Below are 22234 nucleotides of genomic sequence, written 5' to 3'. Positions count from 1 at the left end.
AAAGCTAATTAAATTTTATGATTATGTTCACAATTCCTTTCCTTGAGTTGTACTGCTGGAAAACTGAAGTTAAAGGTGGTTTCCTTTCACTAGATACAAGTGAGATATTTTATGAAATGTTTATAAAGTAAATTGTCGTAATTCATTGAATAGGACATTTTGAAAACATTTTGCTTTTATATGGACTTATATGTTAAGATGTCAAATACAAAAGTATAACTACTCAGTATAACTAATGCTAACCTTTTTGTCTTTCGTTGACTTTATAATAATTTGAAATGCATGTTCAATGAAGAAAGTCTGGAGCAATTTCATTTTGGACAAATCATGATTTTGTTTTTCATTTTTGCTTTATTTCCAGATTTTTGATGTTAACAATATGGAGCAAAATCTTCATTAAGCTGTTATTGCTTTTAAATTAATTTTTAATTCATTTGGCAGCTGCCCCAGTGGCTGTGGGCACGCGATGAACTTCCCAGGCAGGTGCTAAAATGATCCAAAGTGATAATTTTGCATCTGCCTGCAGCCTTTCCGGCAGCTGTCCAACCCTAGACTGTAACAGTTTAATTTGAAAATAATCAGTGCACCATATATCAATGCAGTACATTTTCTTTTTTGCTCTTTGATTTATTTGGCGAAAGATCAATCAGATGGTGGATTTGATTGCTTAGAATAATGATTCAGGATATCTTGCTGAAATTGCACGGTGCCTAATACTGTTCAGTGTTCCCCCTTTGCCAGATTTTAATTCATCCCTGCTAAAAACAGAACAGTGTGATGGTGTGTATGAATGCTAAATGGATGCTGTGTATGAGCACTACAGTATTTTGACCACCTTAAATCCAGCCATTGAGTTGAGTGTAAACTGCCTGTTGGCTGTCAGACAGTCACATGAACGTCTTAATTGGAGGCTAATAGGAGCTGGTTGTTGTCATTTTCCTTCAACTCCACATAAGATTGTTTTAAGCAAAGACACTTGATATACTTCTAACTTTCATGTCTTAAAAATTGTCTGTATCAAGTATTTTTCCTCTCAGGCTAAAGTGTTCGATGGTCTTTGTGCTAGGAGTAGAGAGACATGTCTCATTTACAAGTTAGTGATTTTGTGAGGCTCTTGGATATCTGTATTCAGTCTCTTTACCTCTATTGCAGGGCTCCATCACAGAGGACAAGACCAAGGCCACACACCACATCTACCCTACACCCCCCTCGCTAGATGAAGGTAGGTCTCTGATGATGGTGTTGGGGAGTTTCAATTATTCTCTGCCCTGCCTTCGCAGTGACACGAGGGTTAAGTCTCAGAGTTTTATCTTTTATTTCTCTTTGATACAATCGCCTTAAAATGTACATTCTATTGAACAGTACTTTCATCTGGTTTTAAAGTCTTTTTGAAGTCCGAATGCTCCCGGACGTTGTCACCTCTGCTTGTCCAGCATATATAGGGAGTGTTGCCCCATTTCTTCTCCTAAGAGCAGAGTCATTAGACACTGGTGTGGGATGAGATGCAGAGGGCCGAGAGGGTCTGTCTGTCTCTGTTTGTGTGTAGGGGGAGATTTGATCTAGTAGTGTGTCGGGGTCACCCTGTTCCTGTGTTTCTGTTCCAGAGGAGTGGCTGCGTCCTGTTATGCGCAAGGACAAGCAGGTGCTGGTGCACTGGGGCATGTACCCCGACAGGTGAGATGAGGACACTGGCGTGGGGGGGTGCTGAAGTAATTTTGGCAATGTTAAATCCTTGAGTCCTTCACACAAAACTCGGATCACTTGCTTCTACCTGTAAGAGTGGCACATTCCAGCCACTGTCCATCTCTAGACTGTCTGTAGCACAACATGGAGTAAAACTCATATCATATCAGTGTGTTATGTATTAATACAGTAATAGTTTCACTCTATTTACTTGGCTGAAGGTCATTTAGATGGCTAATTGCTTGATGGCTTAATTTTTGTAAATAATATTGTATATGTGTAAATGTAAATTTTAATTTGTTGTGAATGTAAAGAAAAACATTTGAAACCTTTTACATTGCTGTGAAGGATCAACATTCTTCACTTACACACTAATGGGATGATAGGAGAAATAACCTAAATAGAAGTATCACAGACTGTACTAAAAACAAAATGTCTGGGGTTTCTCGTGGCAAAAAGTCCCCAAAAAACACAGAATGTAAATTGCCTTTTGCCTGTTTTAAACTTCAATGCCTGTCTGCCATCAAATTAATTTCAGTGGATTAGAAATGCACAATGCATATTTAGTATCATTATAATACACCAAATGTCACAGAATGGCATACTATTTAAGAATAATTTATTTCTGTTAAAATTATTTGTAAATTGTAATTTTGTAAATTACATGTTTTAGTGATAATGCACAGGAAAGATGTATTTTTGTCAGTCATCAATAAGGTCATTGTATTGTAATCAAAGCCAGGTGTGCAGCTATCTACTTTTAACCATTTGAAGTACCTGTGTAGAAAATATGTAGTGCATATACGTAAATCATATTTTGGGATGCTTTGTCACGTCTTAGTCATCTTGTTGAAGAATGCATGTTAAAATTGAATTGCTTATTTTGATGCTCACTAAAAGGCATATAGATAAAATGATAAAAGCCTATATATTTAGTTAAAAATGGTCAGTTTGGTTCCACAGGCAGTTTGGAATGACAGGGTGAGGATGACCTTTTCTTCTATTTATAATGATGTTCCAGTTCTACTCTGTTGATAAATTTTGCCTAAAATACTTTAAAATAAATCTCTTAAAGTGTTCATTTAGAAGAAATTTTGAAGACTCCAACTTGTATCTTAATTTCTTTCCCGTAAAAGCAGTTTTAAAGTCCAGTAATGTCCCAGTTAAATTGTGGCTGTATGCTAAACATCAAAACTGCTTCAGCATCTGATTCAGCCAGATGTGTTTCTGATAAAAGCCTGAGGTGTGTTATTAGCTACACTACAGATACACATTTTACAATCACAGCACACACCATAGGCCAGTTACTCAGCTAGTAACCTTCAGCTGTTCCTTTGCTCCATGTAGGTGATTCAGTCACCAAATGTTCCTAGTGGACAGCAGTGAAAGTTATTCTGCACTATAGAATAATTAGTAAATGAAGTGGTTGTGCCCTAGTCCTTCAGCTGGATAAATTTAGAAGTTCCCTACGGGTACAGTTTTCATGGTTGGTCCATCTGGGAGTCCCTGTGCCTAAGGCATTGCAGAGCAAGATGTGTGACCTCCCTGGTCAGTTTGTGCTGACCTGCTTCTTTGATCTGCAGCTATGATACCTGGGTGTCAGCCAGTGATGTGGATGGGGAAGTGGAAGAGCCGCCCAACCCTGAGAAACCTTGGAAGGTGAGCTCAGATCCCTCGCTCATTAAGTGCCATTTGTATCCAGTGTTGAAAAATCTCTTGATAGCTGGAACGTACATGTATACAAAGTTCTCATCTCTTTGTTTAGTTCATGAACATGCACCTGTTCCGATTTAAAACTTTTTTTAGCTGCCATGTAGTTAAGCACATAACCAGAAGTAAAACTGAGCAAATTAGAAAAAGGGTGTCTGATAATGTCTAAAATTTATGAACAGCAAGTGCTGACAAGCAACCTTCAAGCTCAGTTTAACACTGTACGAGTTCAGGTGGGTAGCTGCGTCAGCATGCGTAGGCTGCAAAGGAACAAGTAATAGGTTTATTCCATGCTGAAAAAAGGAGAAAGAAAGAAAGAAAACAACGTTTCGGCTGTGGAGCCTTCTTCAGGCGTCTTCTTCCACACCTGATGAAGGCTCCACGGCCGAAACGTTGTTTTCTTTCTTCTTTTTTTCAGCAAGGAATAAACCTATTACTTGTTCCTAAACACTGTAAGGATCTGTAACACCTTTATACCATCAACTTGTCCACTTAACTGTGATCATGAAAAGTTACCTATTAATGTCCCTTGATTCATGGTGCCTAATGGCATGTAATTTGCCAAGGAGACTATGGTTAGCGCAACAGCAAGGTCCTAACATTTGGTACACCTTGCAGTGACCTTCGGACAAGCACACATAAGCAGAATTTGTTTTATTTGAAGTTCTTGGACAACTGTTCGTTTTTTTTGAATATATAGAGTTTATCTTTGAATGCACTTATGCATGCATGACCTGGGAAAGGCATGGTGTCATCAGAAAATAAACATTGGATTAAACGCCTTAAGTGGAACTTATTTATAAACAAACATAAATAAGTAGCAGTATAAAATAAAAAGCAGATGTTTTTTTTTTTACTTTTAAGTATACATTAAAATAAATTGTACCCATCCAGATCTCAAAGAACGAGGAGTCCCATAATAAGTTGCCTCTGATGTACTTCACTATGAATGTCCTCACTGCTGCAAAGAGAGTATGGAGATACAAGGATGCAATTTTGGTTTTTGTATAGGATTTCTGGCACACAGCAGGCCCAGGTCTGCCGCTGGCTGTGAAGTAGGTGTATATGCCTCTTGCATGTTGCTCTCCTTCAATGTCACCGACCTCTGTGTCCTGCAGGTCCACGCCAAATGGGTTCTGGACACGGACTCCTTCAACGAGTGGATGAACGAGGAGGACTATGAAGTGGACGAGAGCAAGAAGCCTGTGAGTTTCCGCCAGCGCATCTTCATGCGCGATGAGGAGGTAGGCCCCCCGCTGTGAGCCTGGGCAGACGGGGGCGGCGCCGGGGGGCTGCAGCTTGAGGGAGAGAGCATGCCTCTTCTGCGTTCTGTTTAGCTCTGTCCTTGTCAGATTTCAGCGCTGGCTGAGCCTTGGGTTCCTACCAGATATTTACATTGGGCTGTGGGGAACTCATATTTGTTAACATGGACAATATTTGTTCAGCAGGGAGCCAAAGACTACAGAGGAAACAATAGAAATGAACTACATACAGGCAAAAAAAAAAGAAAATACGCAGAGAAAAGGGAGGAAATAGTGCGATAGTGTGAAAGATGAGCCCACCTGTTTTTTGAGGTGTTATTAAGAGGCAGTCCTTCACACCATCTGTGCAGTGAAGCCCCCTGGGAGCTGTGAGCACTCTGTAATAGGGGACAGTGGGCTGTACTTAAGTTTATTTTGGTAGAACACAGATTGCCACTTTGGCACAGTGGTTAGCATTGCTGCCTCATATCGCTGGGACACCAAGTTCAATTTGTGGGGTTTGTATGTTCTCCCTGTGTTGGCATGGGTTTCCTCTTTCAGACCAAAGACATTATTGTATCTTACTTGGGCCTAGTATATGTGTTTGTGTGTGTATATACCCTGCAATGGACTGGCATCCCATCCAAGCTGTTTCCTGCCTTGTAATGGATAAATCGGTTAGAATGGACTTGATAGTCTGTAAAATAGACTTATGATAGTAGATGTAAAATATGCTCTTAGCTCAAGTATATACCGTGTGTGTTTGTGGGTTGAGATCTGTTTAGTGTGACTTGGGAGGAGTCAGGTGGGTTAGTTCAGCTGCAGTTTGGCATAGCTTGCCTCAGCTGGGGTGTATGGGAGGTGTTTTCTCACTCGGCTTGCAGCATGAGCTTGAAACAGTGGTGTCTGTCCTCAGTTCTGACCTGGCCCTCCCTCACCCTTTCTCTCAATCTGTCTTGGCACAGTCATCCCGCACTCCTGACCGCAAGGACAGGAAGGCAGCTGCCAGTGGGAAAAAGCGGCGGCGTTCACCTTCTCCTCCGCCCACCCCTGTCGAGTCCCGCAAGAAGGGAGGAAAGAAGGGGTACGTGCCGAGGGGGGGGTGCGATGACAAGCCTCCTGATAGGCGTTAGCCGGCTATTAAGGATCTGTTCCAGCATGGGTCCGGTTCTGCTTTCCAAAACCCCACAGTGCTTATGTCTTTGAAACATTTAACATCCACACACTGCATGTACCCCTTTTGTTTTCTTGAATGTCAAAATGCAGTCGTGCGCAGCCCACCATTTAAACATTTCCTTTTCGTTTGTCGTTTTTTAGGAAATATGTCTGGCCAGGAAAGGTGGAAAGTGCAGCACGAATGTGGAAATATTTTGCAGGTGGTTTTTGACCCTTTGTGAGCTGGTGTCTTTACTCACTCATTCTCTCCGTCTAGCCACCCCGGCCCATACTGGAAGCGGCGTGGCCATCGCGAGGAGGAGGAGCCAGAGGAGGATCTCACCAAGGATATGGAGGACCCTACGCCTGTGCCGAACATGGAGGAAGTCACTCTGCCCAAGAACGGTACATCCTCCTGCCTCCTCCTCCCATGCTCTCCGAGCCCCTTTACCAGACAAGTCGGCTTGTGCTTTGGGAGAAGTCCTGTGTTACACAAAATCATCATCTCGAGGACCTGGGTTGCTCTGACACAGAATGACCCTCTGTGTGCCACATTTAATGCATTTTTTCTGCACTCATTATTCATTGAGGTGGATTTTATTACTCAGTTTCTACAGCAGTATGTAGTTTGTATTGTATACAAAATTGATTTTCAGTCAATAAAAAAATTAAAATGCAAACAAAGCGTCCGAAATGACAGCTTGCATATTTTTTTCCACAGAAGACCTATCGGTTCAGTCTTCACGAAACCGGTCTCCTCAGGAATGACTCATCCACAATGCTGTTCGTTTTACCTTGTCCTTGATGGCATGATTGCGTTCCTAATTATGGATAAACTGCAATGATGACTTGCTCTTTCAACCTTTTAAAGAAACAAACTAATGGAAAACTGCATTTCAAGACACTAGAAACATAGAAGACGTGTTTTCAAGCATTGTCTTGGGATTTAGCTTGAGAGACAACTGTGGGCACCAGCATGTGTTTAACACAAACCTGGGTATAGATTTAATCTTCTTGAGGACATGGGTCACTTTCCATCATTAGGTCTTATCCTGTTTGCTGAATGTGACAGCTGTCTGATACTCTTTCTGTTTAGTGAACCCAAAGAAGGACAGTGAGAACACCCCAGTAAAGGGAGGCACCGTGGCCGATCTGGGTGAGTACAGTAATTAATAATAATAATAATTTCTTACACTTGCATAGCACTTTTCTAGACACTCCACTCAAAGCGCTTTACAGGTAATGGGGTCTCCCTTCCACCACCACCAATGTGCATCATCCACCTGCATGATGCGACGGCAGCTATAGTGCGCCAGAACGCTCACCACACATCAGCTATCAGTGCGGAGGAGAGCAGTGTAATGAAGCCAATTCATAGAGGGGGATTATTAGGAGGCCATGATTGGTAAAGGTCAATGGGAAATTTGGCCAGGACATCGGGGTTACACCCCTACTCTTTTCAAGAAACGCCCTGGGATTTTTATTGACCACAGAGAGTCAGGACCTTAGTTTTGCGTCTCATCTGAAGGACGGCGCCTGTTTACGGTATAGTGTCCCCGTCACTATACTGGGGCATTAGGACCCACATGGACCGCAGGGTGAGCGCCCCCTGCTGGCCCCACTAACACCTCTTCCAGCATGAACCTTAGTTTTTCCCAGGAGGTCTCCCATACAGGTACTGACCAGGCTCACACCTGCTGAGCTTCAGTGGGTTGCCAGTTGTGAGTTGGAGTGATATGGCTGCTGGCTACAGTAGACTGGGCCAGTTGTGGGAGAATTGTAGACAGCCTGTAGGGCCATTTGGAGAATCATCTCTAGAATAATTCTATTATTTGTTTAATTGTAGTGTCGGCACAGGGAGTTTTGTATGAATTACCTTCATTCTCCTTAGTGCTGGTAATACAAGCTAATTTCTATACACTTAACAGCAGATCAGGTTGTCATAAACTGGAAGACTTGGAGCAAATGTAATTTATCCGTGTATAACAAGAAATGTGTTTGTTTTAGAGATTGACTTTCAATATCCGTGAACTTGAATGACAGAAATTTTGTTTTGTTTTCATTTTTCTTTTCTCTTTTCAGACGAGCAGGAGGATGAACCCATGGTCACTGGAGGCAAGGTAAAAAAACGAATGTATACCCACGGCTGATATTCCTTTTAGACGGACACTATAGGATAAATTGATGGCTCAATATTTCATTCTATGCATAAAAACTTTTTACCATGCATACATGTCTTTCTGTAGCCCCACGGTAAAGCGAGCTGATAACCGTTTTTGTCAAAATCTAAGAACTTTGTGCTTGATTGAAGCCTCTAATCGCTTTTGATATGGGCGTTGTGATGTTAATGGAGGCCGGAGTTGCAGAATGTGTTTTTTTGAGTGGAACTTGAACAGTGCTGCTGTTGCAGGAGGAGGAAGAGCAGGGCAAGGCCGAGGTGAACCGGCTGATCGACTCCAGTGAGGACAACGTCACAGAGCAGACGCACCACATCATCATCCCCAGCTATGCCTCCTGGTTTGACTACAACTGGTGAGGAGAGGAGAGGCTAATGAGCCTCACTGTTTTTTTTTTCATATCCCTAACTTTATATGAGAAGAAACGGTCGTCAGAAATTGTGAAGGTTCTCATTTTCTTAATCTTAATTTGTTGCTCATGTGAATCAAAAACATTGTACTCCAAACTCAGTCTTGCACCATTGATATCATGAAATGATTGTACTGGTGGTCAGACCTGGTTCTTTTTAAATGCTGTTAAAACTATTTGCCCTACAACTCAAATTTATTGGATATTATTGTTGTTGATTTAGAATATAGGGTTACGGAAAGCTTAGTTCTAAGCTCCTCGACATTTCAATATTTTGATATATGATCTGATTTGGGGGGTTGCCCTGCACAGTCCCTTAAAAAACCTAGATCCATCTAACGTTCTCTGTTCTCCTTCCCTGAATGTCTTCCAGTATCCACGAGATTGAGAGGCGTGCCTTACCTGAGTTCTTCAATGGCAAGAACAAGTCCAAGTCACCCGAGATGTGAGTGTTTAAAGAGTGGGGCCTGCAAGCGAGAATAGGAATTAGATGTTTAGATGTTTTTTTGTTTATAAAACAGGTGTTTTTCCAGTTCTGTCTCATCTTGATTTTATTCTGAACTTTCCATTCAGTTTAAATTATTGAACACTAAATTTAAGCAGTGGCTTGATTTTGATTTAGATCTTATTGAATAATCCATTTGTGTTATTTCTAAGAACTGTAGAAAATGATCTTCTATTTTGCCTAGCTATAAATTGTTCATTTAATACTATAGAAGGTGGTCAATCACTATGATAATTCGCATTCTTAGGAATTTATAGATTCATTATATTCCCACTGGTCACTTGGAGCAATCCTGGAATCTGGCATGTGGCACAAGATTCATGTTTTTTTTCTGCCATTGAAAAGATGCAACCGTTTTAAAAATCAAATAGTTCAATTAGAAACGTAATAAGCTTCATCAAGAAAGAGATCGGCTGCAAATGAAAATGTTCCTGTCTCTTGCCCTCAGATACCTTGCGTACCGTAATTTCATGATCGATACGTACCGGCTGAACCCCCAGGAGTACCTCACCTCCACATCCTGTCGGAGAAACCTGACTGGGGACGTCTGCGCTGTGATGAGGTGAGAGAGGGGGAAGTGAGGACTTCAGTCGGGGATCTCTGACATTTTGGGTCCAGGGAGCAAGTGTGGCTTTTTTATGCTGCCAACCAAGGGTTTTTTGTTAAATGTCTCGGCTGCTTTTTATTTTTCAGGTAAGGTGTAGTAGATGTCCAAAGTGCTAATAGCCCCTTCTATGCTGTACTTTGATCTTTTTTTTTCCCCTCGATAGTGTTGTAAATCGGTATGCTTAACTGTCCTGTCTGTCTCCCAGGGTTCATGCTTTCCTGGAACAGTGGGGGTTGATCAATTACCAGGTGGATGCGGAGAGCCGGCCACTGCCCATGGGCCCCCCGCCAACCCCCCACTTCAACGTGCTGGCAGACACCCCCTCTGGGCTGGTGCCTCTCCACCACCGCCCTCCCCAGGTACTCCCGAAACTGTCCCCTGACAGTCTGCTACTTACCTTTCTACTTGCCCCTCTCAATTGCAAAACTACCCCTTCTGAATCCATGCTGACTGGCACTAAAATCATAATCCCATACAGATTCTCTCATTCTGGTCATTGATTCAGTATTCTTACACAGCAGAGTAAAGATGTATTGGTCTGTGATTTCTCAGGTTTTTTGTTTCACTCCCTTTCTTGGTTTTTCGCTTTATCTGTGATTTTTCTGGGCACTGGATATTGCTGACTCTGGAGTGAGCCGGCAGGAAGCCTCCTGTTTGTGCCAGGCTGAAATGACAGCTCTCTCCTCTCTCCTGTCCTCAGGTCCCAGCTTCCCAGCAGATGCTGAACTTCCCAGAAAAGGGCAAAGAGAAACCCACGGACCTCCAGAACTTTGGGCTCCGCACTGACATCTATGCCAAAAAGAACCCCAAGGTGAGATAGGCTCGGTCCAGTCAGACACACAGGGGAGTCTGACAGTTTTTTTCTGGTTTCATCAATTTGATTGCAAAAAGTTCTAGCAACAGTTATAAAAAATGAAAAGGGAAACATGTTTTTTTATACTTCGAGATGGCTTTGGGATAGTGGTTTTATTTGTAGTTGGGAAAACAAAGAGCAATGTCTTAGCCTGTACATGGAGCTTTGAAAGTTGTGCTGTCAGTCTTGGGCAAAATCACTTCATAAACTGTTTTTAATCGGTAACCTTACATGAGGCTACAATCTGTAGTGTTTTACAGACTTAAGTTGCAACTGGACACATTGAATGTCCACACAAAAGTGAAGTGCGAGTAGTTCTCAGGCATGAGATAGCATGAAAACAGCTCAATATACAACCTTTTTTGGTGTAGTGTATAGTTTAGTGTTGTCTCTGGATTCTTCCAGAGTAACACAAGCTCTCAGCCTTTATATAGAAACGTATCCTTAATGGCAATGAAAATTTCATCTAGCAGTTCAAAAACATACTGGAGAGGATGATACTAGCCAGACTCTTATGTGCTGTTCAGAACCTGCCTGTAGTTGTAATCATATATCATCTGTAACTGTTAATGTTTTTGCTGGGGCAGACCTATCCTGTCTCAGAGTCACTAGATTTCAGGCCTGTGTGAAGTAACAGTAGTTCTTTGTCTCTACAGAGTAAAGGAGGCAGTGCTGGCAGGGAGTGGACTGAACAAGAGACCCTGCTGCTCTTAGAGGTGAGAAAGAGTGCAAAGTTGCTGCAGACATTCAGTGAGATTCATGTATTGAGACGGCTGTCATTTATTGAAGTCATCTTTAATATTAGCATTGATAGTCGTGTATTGGATTTGTAAAGTTTGTCTAGAAATGAATGTTTTATTTTCTGTTAGTCCATAGTTACCTAGAAATGCTAAAATCTGGTTCTCATGCTCTGTATTCTGCTTAAAAAATAAGATTTTGCTCATTTTAGCAAATATTATGCTGTTACCTTAGACAGACACATGTCAGTAGACTTCCTTAGAACATACCTGACCTCCTTTTACCATGATTTGGTTTAGTATCTTTTAATTTTAAGCTTGAGCTGTGAGTCTTTAATTTTTATGGACTTGAACATCCACAGCCCTTAAAGTTTGTAGCTACCCATCCAATTTACTGTCTTTCATTTGCATTCAATCTCAGTGTGGGGATCTCCCAAAATATTTAATTTATCAGCAAGGTACTATGCAAATAAAAACGTTCATATTTAAGTTACTTTGTATCAAACTACCCTTCAGTTCTTTTCCTTATCATACGTAACTGCTTTAGTATACAAACAAAATGTCACACACCTTAGTGACACTTGTACCTGAATAGCAGATAGATCAAAACCAAGAGTCTTATAAATTTTATTCAGACAAAATTATGCACAAGCAGACTGACAACAGTGTTGCCATCTTATAACCGGTTCTCATCAAAAACTAATTAAACTATTACTTCTTTACCTGATCTGTTGTGTAGTGGGGCTGGCAGTACCTGAAAGCTGTTGTGCGTCGCACATCAGGGTGCATGAAAAGGCTCTTCTCCTTTATTTAAAGTGCTTTGGGTTCCTTTTTGCTGAAAACTGTTGGATAGATGCAGACATTAATATCAATAGTAGCTTGACCAATAGACCACTATTACTATAATAGCCCCTCTCCCAGGTTCTGAAATGTGTTGTGATGTAAAGTTTGAAATTGTGTAGTGTTTTGCCATCCTTTCCCTCCCACAGTCAGTTTCTCTTGCATGATCTCTGTAACCCCCTCTTACCTGCCCCAGGCCCTGGAGATGTACAAGGATGACTGGAACAAGGTGTCAGAGCACGTGGGCAGCCGCACCCAGGACGAGTGTATCCTTCATTTCCTGAGGCTGCCCATTGAGGACCCTTACCTGGAGAACTCGGACGCCTCCCTGGGCCCGCTGGCCTACCAGCCCGTCCCTTTCAGCCAGTCGGGAAATCCCGTAATGAGCACGGTGGCCTTCCTTGCCTCTGTGGTTGACCCTCGGGTGGCAGCCGCCGCGGCCAAGGCAGCACTGGGTGAGACATCATTCCTCCTTCGTCCACTTTTCAACACAACACATCTCTGCCTCGAGATGAAGGGGAACTGCCATCCCAGTTTTTCAGACCGGTTATTAAATCTCAGTAACAAAATTAATTCATTGACGGTATAGAAAAATTTTACCCGTTTCGAATCAAGCACAAAATTGTGAACTTTGTGAAAGTACTGTAAGTCCCCATGCTTCTGCAAACCCCTGGTCTCCCACGAACTGACGTGAGGCAGCCCTTCCTGCTCGCTAGTCACTGCAATGACTAAAATTGCAAAGCAGACGTTTCACCTCCAAAATATTAACTCTTCGTTCAGATCATGGAACAAGTAAGTAGTAGTTGTCGGCAGGACCATCTCAAAGTCAAGAGAGATGTCTATTAGATTAAAGAGATGTATTCGCAAGCCTGCTTTTTTACAATGTTAACAGGGCCACTTCACCTCGCCAAAAGTTGCCTTGTTCTGAATTGCAGAAGATGGCATTGCACGTACCTGGAAATTTAGTCTGTTTTGTGATATAGATTGGAAGTTTTACGTGTGTGCATTTGGCTTTTATTGTGGTTTGAATTGCAATCATCCACGCTGATGCTTTCCAACGCCGAAATATGAAAATAGCTTTTCAGTTCCCCTTGAAGTTTTGGTTGCAAACCTACGTAGATCTGCCAACCTGTCTGCCTCTGTGTCCGTCGACTGTCAGAGAGTTCACGCCTCTCCCCGTTTCCCAAACCCTCCAGAGGAGTTTTCACGGGTACGTGAGGAGGTCCCGGCCGAGCTGGTTGAGGCCCATGTGAAGAAAGTGCAGGAAGCCGCGAGAAGCACGGGTAGACTGGACCCGGCCTATGGCCTGGAGAGCAGCGGCATCGCAGGGACCAGTCCTGACGAGCCCGAAAAGACAGGTACTTTCAGATGTGTGGCAGAAACGCACTTGTGCTGTAGAAATGTCCATCCTAGTTTCCGTGTGATCATGTAGAGGCTGACATGACCCTCACGAAATGTTTCTGTGTATGTGTCTTGATGAATTTATGTACAGTATTGGAATGGTGTGTCTCGGATACTGGCAGCAGAGGGCAGTGGTGCGACAGGGCCTGAGGTGGAGGCCCACTAAGCTGCAAGCAGGGGAGGGGGTGATGGCTGTTTGTGGCTCAGTGCCCTTTACTCTTGACTGCTTCCACCACCACTGCCTATGTGCTGCAGGCTGTTGCTATGCATTCTCTCTCTCCCTTTCCATTTATGCCTCTCTGCATAACCAAGATGTGAAAAATCAAGCTACACACTCTTTCTGAAGCAAACCTCTTAGGACACGCAATGGGTAATTTGTGAGCATGCATAAAACATAATGAGAATCTTATGATGAACATAGGGGGAGGGAAACAGCACAGGTCCATCAGCTGAGAAGCATTCACATAGGGATGCAGAAGAGTCTCGATAAGCGAGAGTTCAATGATAGCAGTGGGGGGTGGGCAGCATGTCTGTACCCTCGCTGTGCCCATGGGGTGTCTCTCCCCTCTGTGGATCAGGCTGCCTTGACACAGGCACTGGATTAGGGAGGCTGTGGCAGATGGGGCTGCTGTGGGGGAGGGGAGAAGAAGTGGGTCAGTGTGATTAGATCTTAGTGCTGTACCCTGCCACAATGCTCTGACTCCCCCACCTAGAGCTTTTCGTATACATGTGGCCATGCCCCCAGCTGCCTTGCCCTTTTGCTGCCCTAGTTTCCTCTCTTGGGGAAGTCTTGATGTCTGATGCTTTGGTCTGCTAGTAGTGTGGGGGGAAGGGTTCAGGTAGGCAGTCTCCAGACCTCATTAATCACGTTCTTGAGTCTGGTTTGAATACATTTACTTCCTCAGCTTTTTTAAGGTTTGAATCCGTTTAATGATGCAGAGACATCAATGCCATTTGTCCTTCTTGTTATAAAGTTACAGCAATATATATGCGGTGTTTTGAACTTAAACGTTTTAGGAATAGAGTGGCTTCATCCTTCAAAGTTGCACTAGCGGATTCAGACCTTTTAAGGTCCCAATTTGTTTACAGACATTTTAGTTTCGACTTGCAGTCTCTCACATGAGCAAATACAAGGCGTTCTGCGTTCCAAGGTTAGTACTTAAGCAGATGCAACATAAGTTAGACATGAATTAAAATTACATTACTTTTGTACTTCATCAGTATGATTCGTGCCAGAGTTTGAAGTGTGTAAATCCTGATCTGGACCTAAGTGCAATTTGTGCGTGATGCTCTGGACTGCCTCACTGTGAACTCCCTCAGGTTTGAACATTGCTTTAAAATATTAATCATTCATTCAGGCAATTGCTAACTGCTGTATTCCTCTTCAATAATGGATGGCTGTTAGTTTGTTTTCTGTGAGTTGTTGGTAGTTAATTATTGGTTGTGCAGCCTGATGCTGTGACACACAGTTTGGCTCGGGAAGTATTTAATTTCTTTACCAGGGTTAGGATTGGCATTGGAAAGGGTGATAAATTCACTCTTGTTGGGCATATGAGAGAAGATGGCACATGCCTGACAAAGGGGTGATATATCTAAAGAACTGATTGATGGACCTTGATGGCTAAGCCAGTCTGATTGGCCAGCTAAAAATGCCCTATTCCCCTAACAACAGGTCTCTTCCCATGACCTGATTTTCCAGGAACCAATAAGATGATGCTTATCACCATTATGGATTATGCGCTGAATGAGCTGCATTAAGAGAACAGTACCTTTACTCTGCAACAATGACATTTATCTGTCAAGAGACAGACATTTTCAAGACATATCAAGTATTTCAGTTGTTCTCAGTTTCGTCTGTGAAGTGCCTCAAATCCTGTGGCAAAAAAAGCTACTATACAAACAATTTTTGTGATATTTGTAATATTCCTACAGAATGTCAGCAGTGTTGTATGTTCTACAGTCTCAGTAACCTGATCCTGGGCACACTGGGTAAAGACTACCACGAATGTTCTTTGGCAAATATCTCAGTGAGAGAAAGATTCTGATCATTATTTTTTTGTGGGGGAAAATATCCATTACAATTTAAATGATTTAATTGGCCTGTGTCAAGAAGGATTATAAAATGTTGAAAGCGTTAATGGGATCTTGAAAAGGTGGTAGATTTCTCCACCATTGTGCCTAGATTGCATTTTAAGCAGAGTTTCACCTGGAATATAAAGAAAGCAAGGCCTGTCTTTATGGTGGGGTTTGTAATCCATGCATTAATGTGCAGCAGACAACATGGTCTAGCCTGATTGAGTCTGTACTCTTTTTGTTTCCTCTCCCTACAGAATCAACAGAGCCTGAAAAGATGGAGACTGACTCAGACTCCCAGCAGCCTGAGAAGGTGAGTGGGTGGACCAGTGTCTCAGTTACTGGTGGCTGGTCCAATGCCATAGAACCATGACCTTACTCTTTAGTCAAGTATACTGAAAGACAGAACTGTGTTGAATCTAATGGATTGAACAGAAAAAGAAGCTCTAAACCTGTGTGTCAAGGTGCCATCCAGCCTGATCTGGTCAGATACTATTGTGCACTTTGGGTTATTGTGATTAGCCATAAACTAACAGAACACCACATTCCCACCTTCTCCATACACTATGCTTGTATTTATCTCACATTAGTAGTTATTTGTAGCTCCTTTACTGCTCTTTTTCTGTCTATACCCCACAAACTATTTACAATCACTGATTTATTACATCACTACTAAGGTATTTTGAAGTAAAGTTGCAGTGACTGTTCTTAGGTCTGATGATTTTTTATACCTTAGGAGTACAGTCAGCTGGGGTGTGGTGTCAGTAGTGCAGACTGGAGATGAATGGGATCGTAAGAAATACTCAGCATTAGAGCTCCAGCAGTTCTCCGCCTCACACTAAGGTTTCGTTGTCCTGCGAAACATGGGTCAGTCCACTTCACCTGTCTGACCTGCCCGTTTCAGGCTGAGAGCAAAGAGGAGGTTGAGAAGCCCAGCGAGACAACAGAAAGACAGCCTGAGAGAGAGAAGATGAAGAACGAGTCCCAGGAGTGCGAGCGAGAGGAAGCTGAAAGTGAGGGAGGAGAGGAAAGCAAAACAGGTAGATTTACACAAATATCAGTATTTTCTGCTACAAAATGGACAAAAACACTGGGCAGTGGAGCTTCTAGCTGTCTGACTCTGTCATTTCATTACTCAGAGTATAGACACTGTGCGAGCCAGTGATTAGAATGGAGGGACTGGGAGAGATGGATTTTCTCCACAGAAAAGCATTTAAAACCAAGTATAGTGGTACAATTTTTACCCAAAGGGTAAACCAACGACTCAATTGGAACATTTAGATATTAACTACCAAACATTCCAGATGGCCTCCTCTTATTATAACTGTTCTTATGAGTCATCATGAAGTTATTAAAACTGAGGTTCTAGGAGACGGAGGCAGTTCGGCCCAGTGTTGGAGTAAAGGGATTGGGAGGGTAGAACTGTGAGTCATGGAGGACTTGCAGGTAGAGCTCTGTTTCCGGACTTACTGGGGGGTCTTGTATCGTGTATTTTCCAGACAAGGAGAAAGAGGAGAGCCAGGAGAGCGGTGAGATCAGTAAAGAGGGCGAGGGGGAAGATGGCAGAAAGAAAGTGGAGCCTGAGGTGGAGGAGGGCAACATTGCCACAGCTGCTGCTGCTGCCCTGGCTTCTGCGGCCACCAAAGCCAAGGTGAGTACACGCCACACCCTGCCAGTTTCTGTAGTCATTGCGGGAAAATGGGTGCTTCAGAGTCCTCCATTTAATATTGTCTAGGAAATGGCTTCCTGACAATTTCTGTTTGTTCCTGGGTAGGCTTAACATTATGAGTACAGTAGTACTTCCCCAGGCGATCCTCCATCTGTTCCACAGTGCACCTCTGTGTATTTCAGCACCTGGCTGCAGTGGAGGAGAGAAAGATCAAGTCACTGGTGGCCCTGCTGGTGGAGACACAGATGAAGAAGCTGGAGATCAAGCTGAGACACTTTGAAGAGCTGGAGACCATCATGGACAGGGAGAAGGAGGCGGTGAGTTGGATCAAAGGGGAGGTGGGAAGAAGGCAGAGATAGGAGAAACAGGAGGACTAAGATGTTCTTAAGGAGTCAGTATGCCAGCCAGTCATTCAAGTGGAGGCTGTTTTGCTCTTAAGAAGGAGTCTGTCATTCTTAAGTACTTGAAGGACAGGAGGAGCACTGAGGCAGTTTGACAGCTGATAAGAGTGCTCAAGGAGGGGACATTGGAATACCATGTTGGTGAAAATGAATTAACTCTCATTAGAATACAACAATGCCTGAAAGAGGTACTGGCCTTCTGTACTTGAGAATGCTGTCTGATTGCACTTCAGTCTGTGAGGGCTTATGAATGTATCCCACCATATGTGACGTGATGGTTCTGTCACTGGGGCAAGTTGTAGGAGGTGTCTGAAGGCAAGTGTAGAGGGGCAGTGAGACTGGAGAGATGGGGGAGAGGTGTGAGGATGTCAGATTTGTCTAATTAAAAGATTTTACTAACAAGCTAGTCTTGAGCCCCAGCAGTGGGTGGCGATTCTGCTTATGTGCTACCGAGAGCACTTTAAGGTAAACGCTGAATTAAGTTGTACTTGCATGGCTCTGAGAGCATTCAAATTCTGTTATTGAAGGCTCCGGGTTTGCAGTACTGCCTCATGCAGCCGTTTCTCATTTTCACCCACCCCTTGCACTCGTGTGTTAATTAAGAACAATTTAGGTGCCATTTAGATAGTTCAGAGAACACCTTTTTTTTTTACAGTGCCTTGCAAAAGCATTCACCCCCCTTCTAGTGATGCCCCATTACTTTGTTCAGTTACAAACATGTACACATTTTTAAAAAAATCTATTTTTTCTTTATTTCTCTTGCTGACATATACATTTCATGCATAAACCTGTTAACTGTCTAGTTTTGATTAATATACTCATTTTAAAAAGTGTTTATTAGGCACATTTCAACAAGACGTCATTGCAAGGCACTGTATGCGCAGAGTCTCTGGGTGTTGGCATTTAATTTGTTGCAGACCTGTATAAATTACATAGTCACTTGTATTGTACAAATAGTTGCCATTTAGATTTTGACTCTGAAATACCTCATTTTTGCCATCTTGAATGTCTATGCATTGAAAAATATTTTCATAGCCTTAAATCACTTTCGTAATTCAAAAACTGCCCTGCAGTGCCTCTAGTGTTGTGCCCACCTTAGCTTTTCTAATTCGCAATTTGTTTTTAGAATTTGTGTCATTGTTTCACTTTAATATTAGGCATGATGCATGCATGGTATATCTGTATTAAATGTTTTTTTTTCTGTTGGATGTACTGATCTTACAGTGTATATTTCTATTAGAAGTGCAATAGGATATGTACTCAGAAGGCAGAAAAAGGACTGTTGGTTAGTTTCAAATTCTTCTCGCTAGCAACATGTTTCAGCATCCTCCAGATTCCCATACGGAAAGAAAGGAGAAGGTTATTCCTTCTTTTTGTTCCCAGCAGAGGGCATTTTCAGCCTTGGCCCCCAATTCTCTACTGGCAGTAGGGAGAATAGGACTAATACAGCAAATTGGCACAGGCTGAGGGGGCTTGGCTTGAACTCGCCCTCCCTGCATCTTTCTCTCCCCTCCTAAATGAATAGAGACTCTTTTCTTCTCGGTTCTATGCTTCTCCCACCCCTTCCCACTTTCTCAGGCTCTCTCTCTCTCTCTCTCTCTCTCTCTCTCTCTCTCTCTCTGTGATGAGCCTGAAGCCCTCTGAGCAGTAGCCCCTGAGGTCCTGCTTTTCAGGCTTGGTGTCATTCATACCTCCACTGCACAGCCTTGCACATCCTGCCAATCTCTCAGATTGCTGTCCCAAAAAATGTTTTCTCTTTTTTTCTTTTTATGCTTAACTATGACAAGACAGGTTTTTGCCTGTAAGTGCCTAACATCCATTTAGCAAAGCTGGTACCTTGATGTCATTGATGGTGCTGAAATCAGTCCTTTCTCCCAAGTTACAAATCTTTTCCTTGGCTTATTATTTTAAGTGAGTTTTTAGGCAGCATCACAATGTATCTATGCAGCATTGTGTGGTTAAGACCCTTGCAGTGCAAGATTTGTGAAACATGGATTGATGCTTTTACCTCATCATGATTAGTGTAATACAATAACTAACTTACTGGTGTAACTACAATTAGCCTGCATCAGCACATAACCTTGTTCCATGTAAATTGCAGTGGCTCCATAGGACATTAAGAGTGGCATTTTAAGATTCTCCTGCTCAAGTATGAATGGTCTAGCAATAATCTTAGGAACTAAATGCACAACTTATGTCTTTTACGTAATGTAAGATCCTATGATACAAGCTTTCTTCCTCTGCCAAACGCCTTGCTCCACGTAGCAGATAATTGAGCCTTCTCTTGCAGTTCCACATCTTTGTAAATCATTGCCAAATCCATTAGACACTCTGTCAACAGAAATGATTTAAAGACCTGACATACCTTTTTGCTAAGGCTTTTAGTGACCCATTTTATCATACCTGTGATTTTATCAATTTGCCATCTTATTTTCCCCAATTTTTTAAGCGTGTTGTGTAATGCGTCTTGCACAGCAGTTGTGAGTTGAAAAGAGGTCATGAATAACATTTTTTATTAACTATAAGTTAATCGTCAAATCACAGCGGGCTACTGTTCAGTCATTCGTGATGTTTTTCCAGTCTTTGTAGAATCTACCTGTTTAATTCTATACCGTTATATTAATGCCTAATAAAGCACATATTTCTTATCAAATAAGAATTTTAAGGTTTTATCAACCATTTTAAGTTGTTCAATATATATGTTATCCCGATTTGAAATTGCTCCAGGACTGAGGTTCTCAGGGCTCTCAGCTGAGCCAGTGAGGCCAGGCTGAGATTGTGTGAGCCGAGCTCTGTTGTTCCAAGATGTGCACCTCTGATTCAGATGTCAGTCTGCAAACAAGATTAGGATTAAGGCTAGGGATAGAGTTAGGGTGGGGCTTATTAAGCACTAGAGCTGAGGTTATTGTTAAGATCGTGATTAGATTTAAGAGACTGGGCCTGCCTCAGTGAATAAATGCAGAGCAGTGAAGCGTGTGTACAGGACAGTATCTTCACCCCACAGCACGGCGGAATGTAATGTATGATGTGATAAAATGGAAGGAATTAATCTTTCTGAGGGAATAAGAAGAGCTCCTACTGCAGTGGAAAGAAATTGGGAGGAAAAAAGAAAAAATCCTTCATGCTTGGGTTCCTGTCGGCACAGCCATTTGAAAAATGCGTTCTCAAAGCAGGCAGGAACAGTAAAACAGCAGTCCATAGCCTTCTCATGTTAGGAGCAGCTGGAGACTGAGATGGAATTTATCCAAGGTGGCCAGCATTCATCTTGAGCTGCTGATGTCTCGGGACGTACAGAATTGCAGACATATGCCCCTCTTTAAGACAATGAAAGGTCATCCGAATAAGTATGTAGGTTTTTGTGAAACATCTCTTGGTCTGCCACAGTGATGGGATAAAGCTTAATTGGTATGGTTTCCTCTGTGTAGTGTTTCTGTTGCCAGCTCTGGCTCTTACCTCTGAGCACGGAAGTCTGATTCATAAGGGAGTCTTCACTGGCCTCTGCACAATAACTGTCCTCTCTCAGCCTGGCTCTCTGGACAGCATGAAAAGCACTTGCAATCTGTTATACAAAATACATGCAGCCAAATATAGACTCAAAGAATACCATCAGATGAACTGTGAGTAAGTGCCTGGACAATGAGTTTTTATATAACTGAGTGGAAATAGTGCGCTTCAGTTACTGAGAACTGTTCTGTGGGTGATAATTATCATATCTTAGTCTGTCTATCAGTCTTCAGGTTATGCATCATTTTCCGAATCGTGAACGTAGTGTTTTTCAATCCCTCCACACACTGAAATTCCAGCGTCCTCTCATGTCCTCGCACAGAGTTTTCAGGCGTGGTATTAATTCGGGTAAGGGCTATAAGTCTTGTGGACGTTAAATTCATGGAGATCTTACCAAGGGCCTTTAAGTGACAGAATACACAAGCCCTGTTTTTTCATACATTAAGAATGCATTAAAGTCCCGACCCCAATAAAACCATTTCCACATTCCTTCCCCTTCTGCCCCAGTGCAGAGATTAATGCTACAGATTATATTTGGATTGTATTTTTTTTGCTCACTCCATAGAAGCTACAGGCTTTCAATAAGCGTCTTTTTCACTGCTTGTACTTCAGTGGTACCCTTTAGCCAGCCAGGCATACATGTGTCTTTTCATTTCTGCAGTGTAAAGTTTGATTCTTTCTTTGCTGTGTAAATCATTCTTACTAAAGTAGAGAAAAACATTTTTAATCTTTTTATATCCTAAGTCTATTTCCTTCACGTTATCTCCAAACTTGTTGTTTGGAAAAACTCCCTGTTTTTCTTTTTTTTTGCTCTGCGTTTCTCATGCCATTCTTACCCTCTGTCCTTCCGCGCTGCCTCTGCTTCCTGCTCTCTTCTCCCTTGCCGTCCAGCTGTGTTTTTCACTCTCTCCCCCCTGCTCTCTCCACAGCTGGAGCAGCAGAGACAGCAGCTGCTGACGGAGCGGCAGGCTTTCCACATGGAGCAGCTGAAGTACGCAGAGATGAAGGCTCGTCAGCAAATGGAGCAGCAGCAGGCGGCTGCCGCGCAGAATCCCGGGGCCCACCATGGTCCCCCACCTGGGATGATGGGCCATCAGCCCCCCTCTGGGTTCCCCCCAATGCACCACCCCATGGGCTCTCACCATCCCCCACAGACAGGTGAGGCACAGTACAGAGCAGCTTTTCACAGTGCACACCCCGAGAAGACCCAGGATTGTGATTAAACCAGTGGATTCCCATCCTGAATATAGAGGAGAAAGTGTTTAACTC

The 22234-nt window shown here is 42.7% G+C and overlaps 1 protein-coding gene across 2 annotated transcripts in view; it reads left to right on the top strand.

The window, feature by feature from the left end:
- The window catches only part of smarcc1a (SWI/SNF related BAF chromatin remodeling complex subunit C1a), a 34815-nt gene that overhangs the window by 7801 nt on the left and 4780 nt on the right, over positions 1-22234 (top strand). The window contains exons 6-26 of one of the 2 annotated variants that reach the window (XM_015357156.2): positions 1153-1222; positions 1605-1674; positions 3267-3342; positions 4512-4598; positions 5600-5718; positions 6067-6194; positions 6886-6945; positions 7872-7909; positions 8200-8321; positions 8749-8820; positions 9329-9442; positions 9693-9846; positions 10188-10298; positions 10997-11056; positions 12114-12372; positions 13114-13275; positions 15649-15704; positions 16296-16431; positions 16891-17042; positions 17243-17377; positions 21895-22123. In XM_015357156.2, the coding sequence (XP_015212642.1) occupies positions 1153-1222; positions 1605-1674; positions 3267-3342; positions 4512-4598; positions 5600-5718; positions 6067-6194; positions 6886-6945; positions 7872-7909; positions 8200-8321; positions 8749-8820; positions 9329-9442; positions 9693-9846; positions 10188-10298; positions 10997-11056; positions 12114-12372; positions 13114-13275; positions 15649-15704; positions 16296-16431; positions 16891-17042; positions 17243-17377; positions 21895-22123 (2410 nt within the window). Of the gene's footprint in view, positions 1-1152; positions 1223-1604; positions 1675-3266; positions 3343-4511; positions 4638-5599; positions 5719-6066; positions 6195-6885; positions 6946-7871; positions 7910-8199; positions 8322-8748; positions 8821-9328; positions 9443-9692; positions 9847-10187; positions 10299-10996; positions 11057-12113; positions 12373-13113; positions 13276-15648; positions 15705-16295; positions 16432-16890; positions 17043-17242; positions 17378-21894; positions 22124-22234 lie in introns of both variants that reach the window. The other variant, XM_006635664.3, reaches the window with a different exon arrangement.

This window comes from Lepisosteus oculatus, chromosome 10 (assembly GCF_040954835.1).
Source record: "Lepisosteus oculatus isolate fLepOcu1 chromosome 10, fLepOcu1.hap2, whole genome shotgun sequence".
In the NCBI taxonomy this organism is placed as follows: Eukaryota; Metazoa; Chordata; class Actinopteri; order Semionotiformes; family Lepisosteidae; genus Lepisosteus; species Lepisosteus oculatus.
Note: the sequence above shows the minus strand (reverse complement) of the source record. Positions and strands in the feature narration are given on the sequence as shown.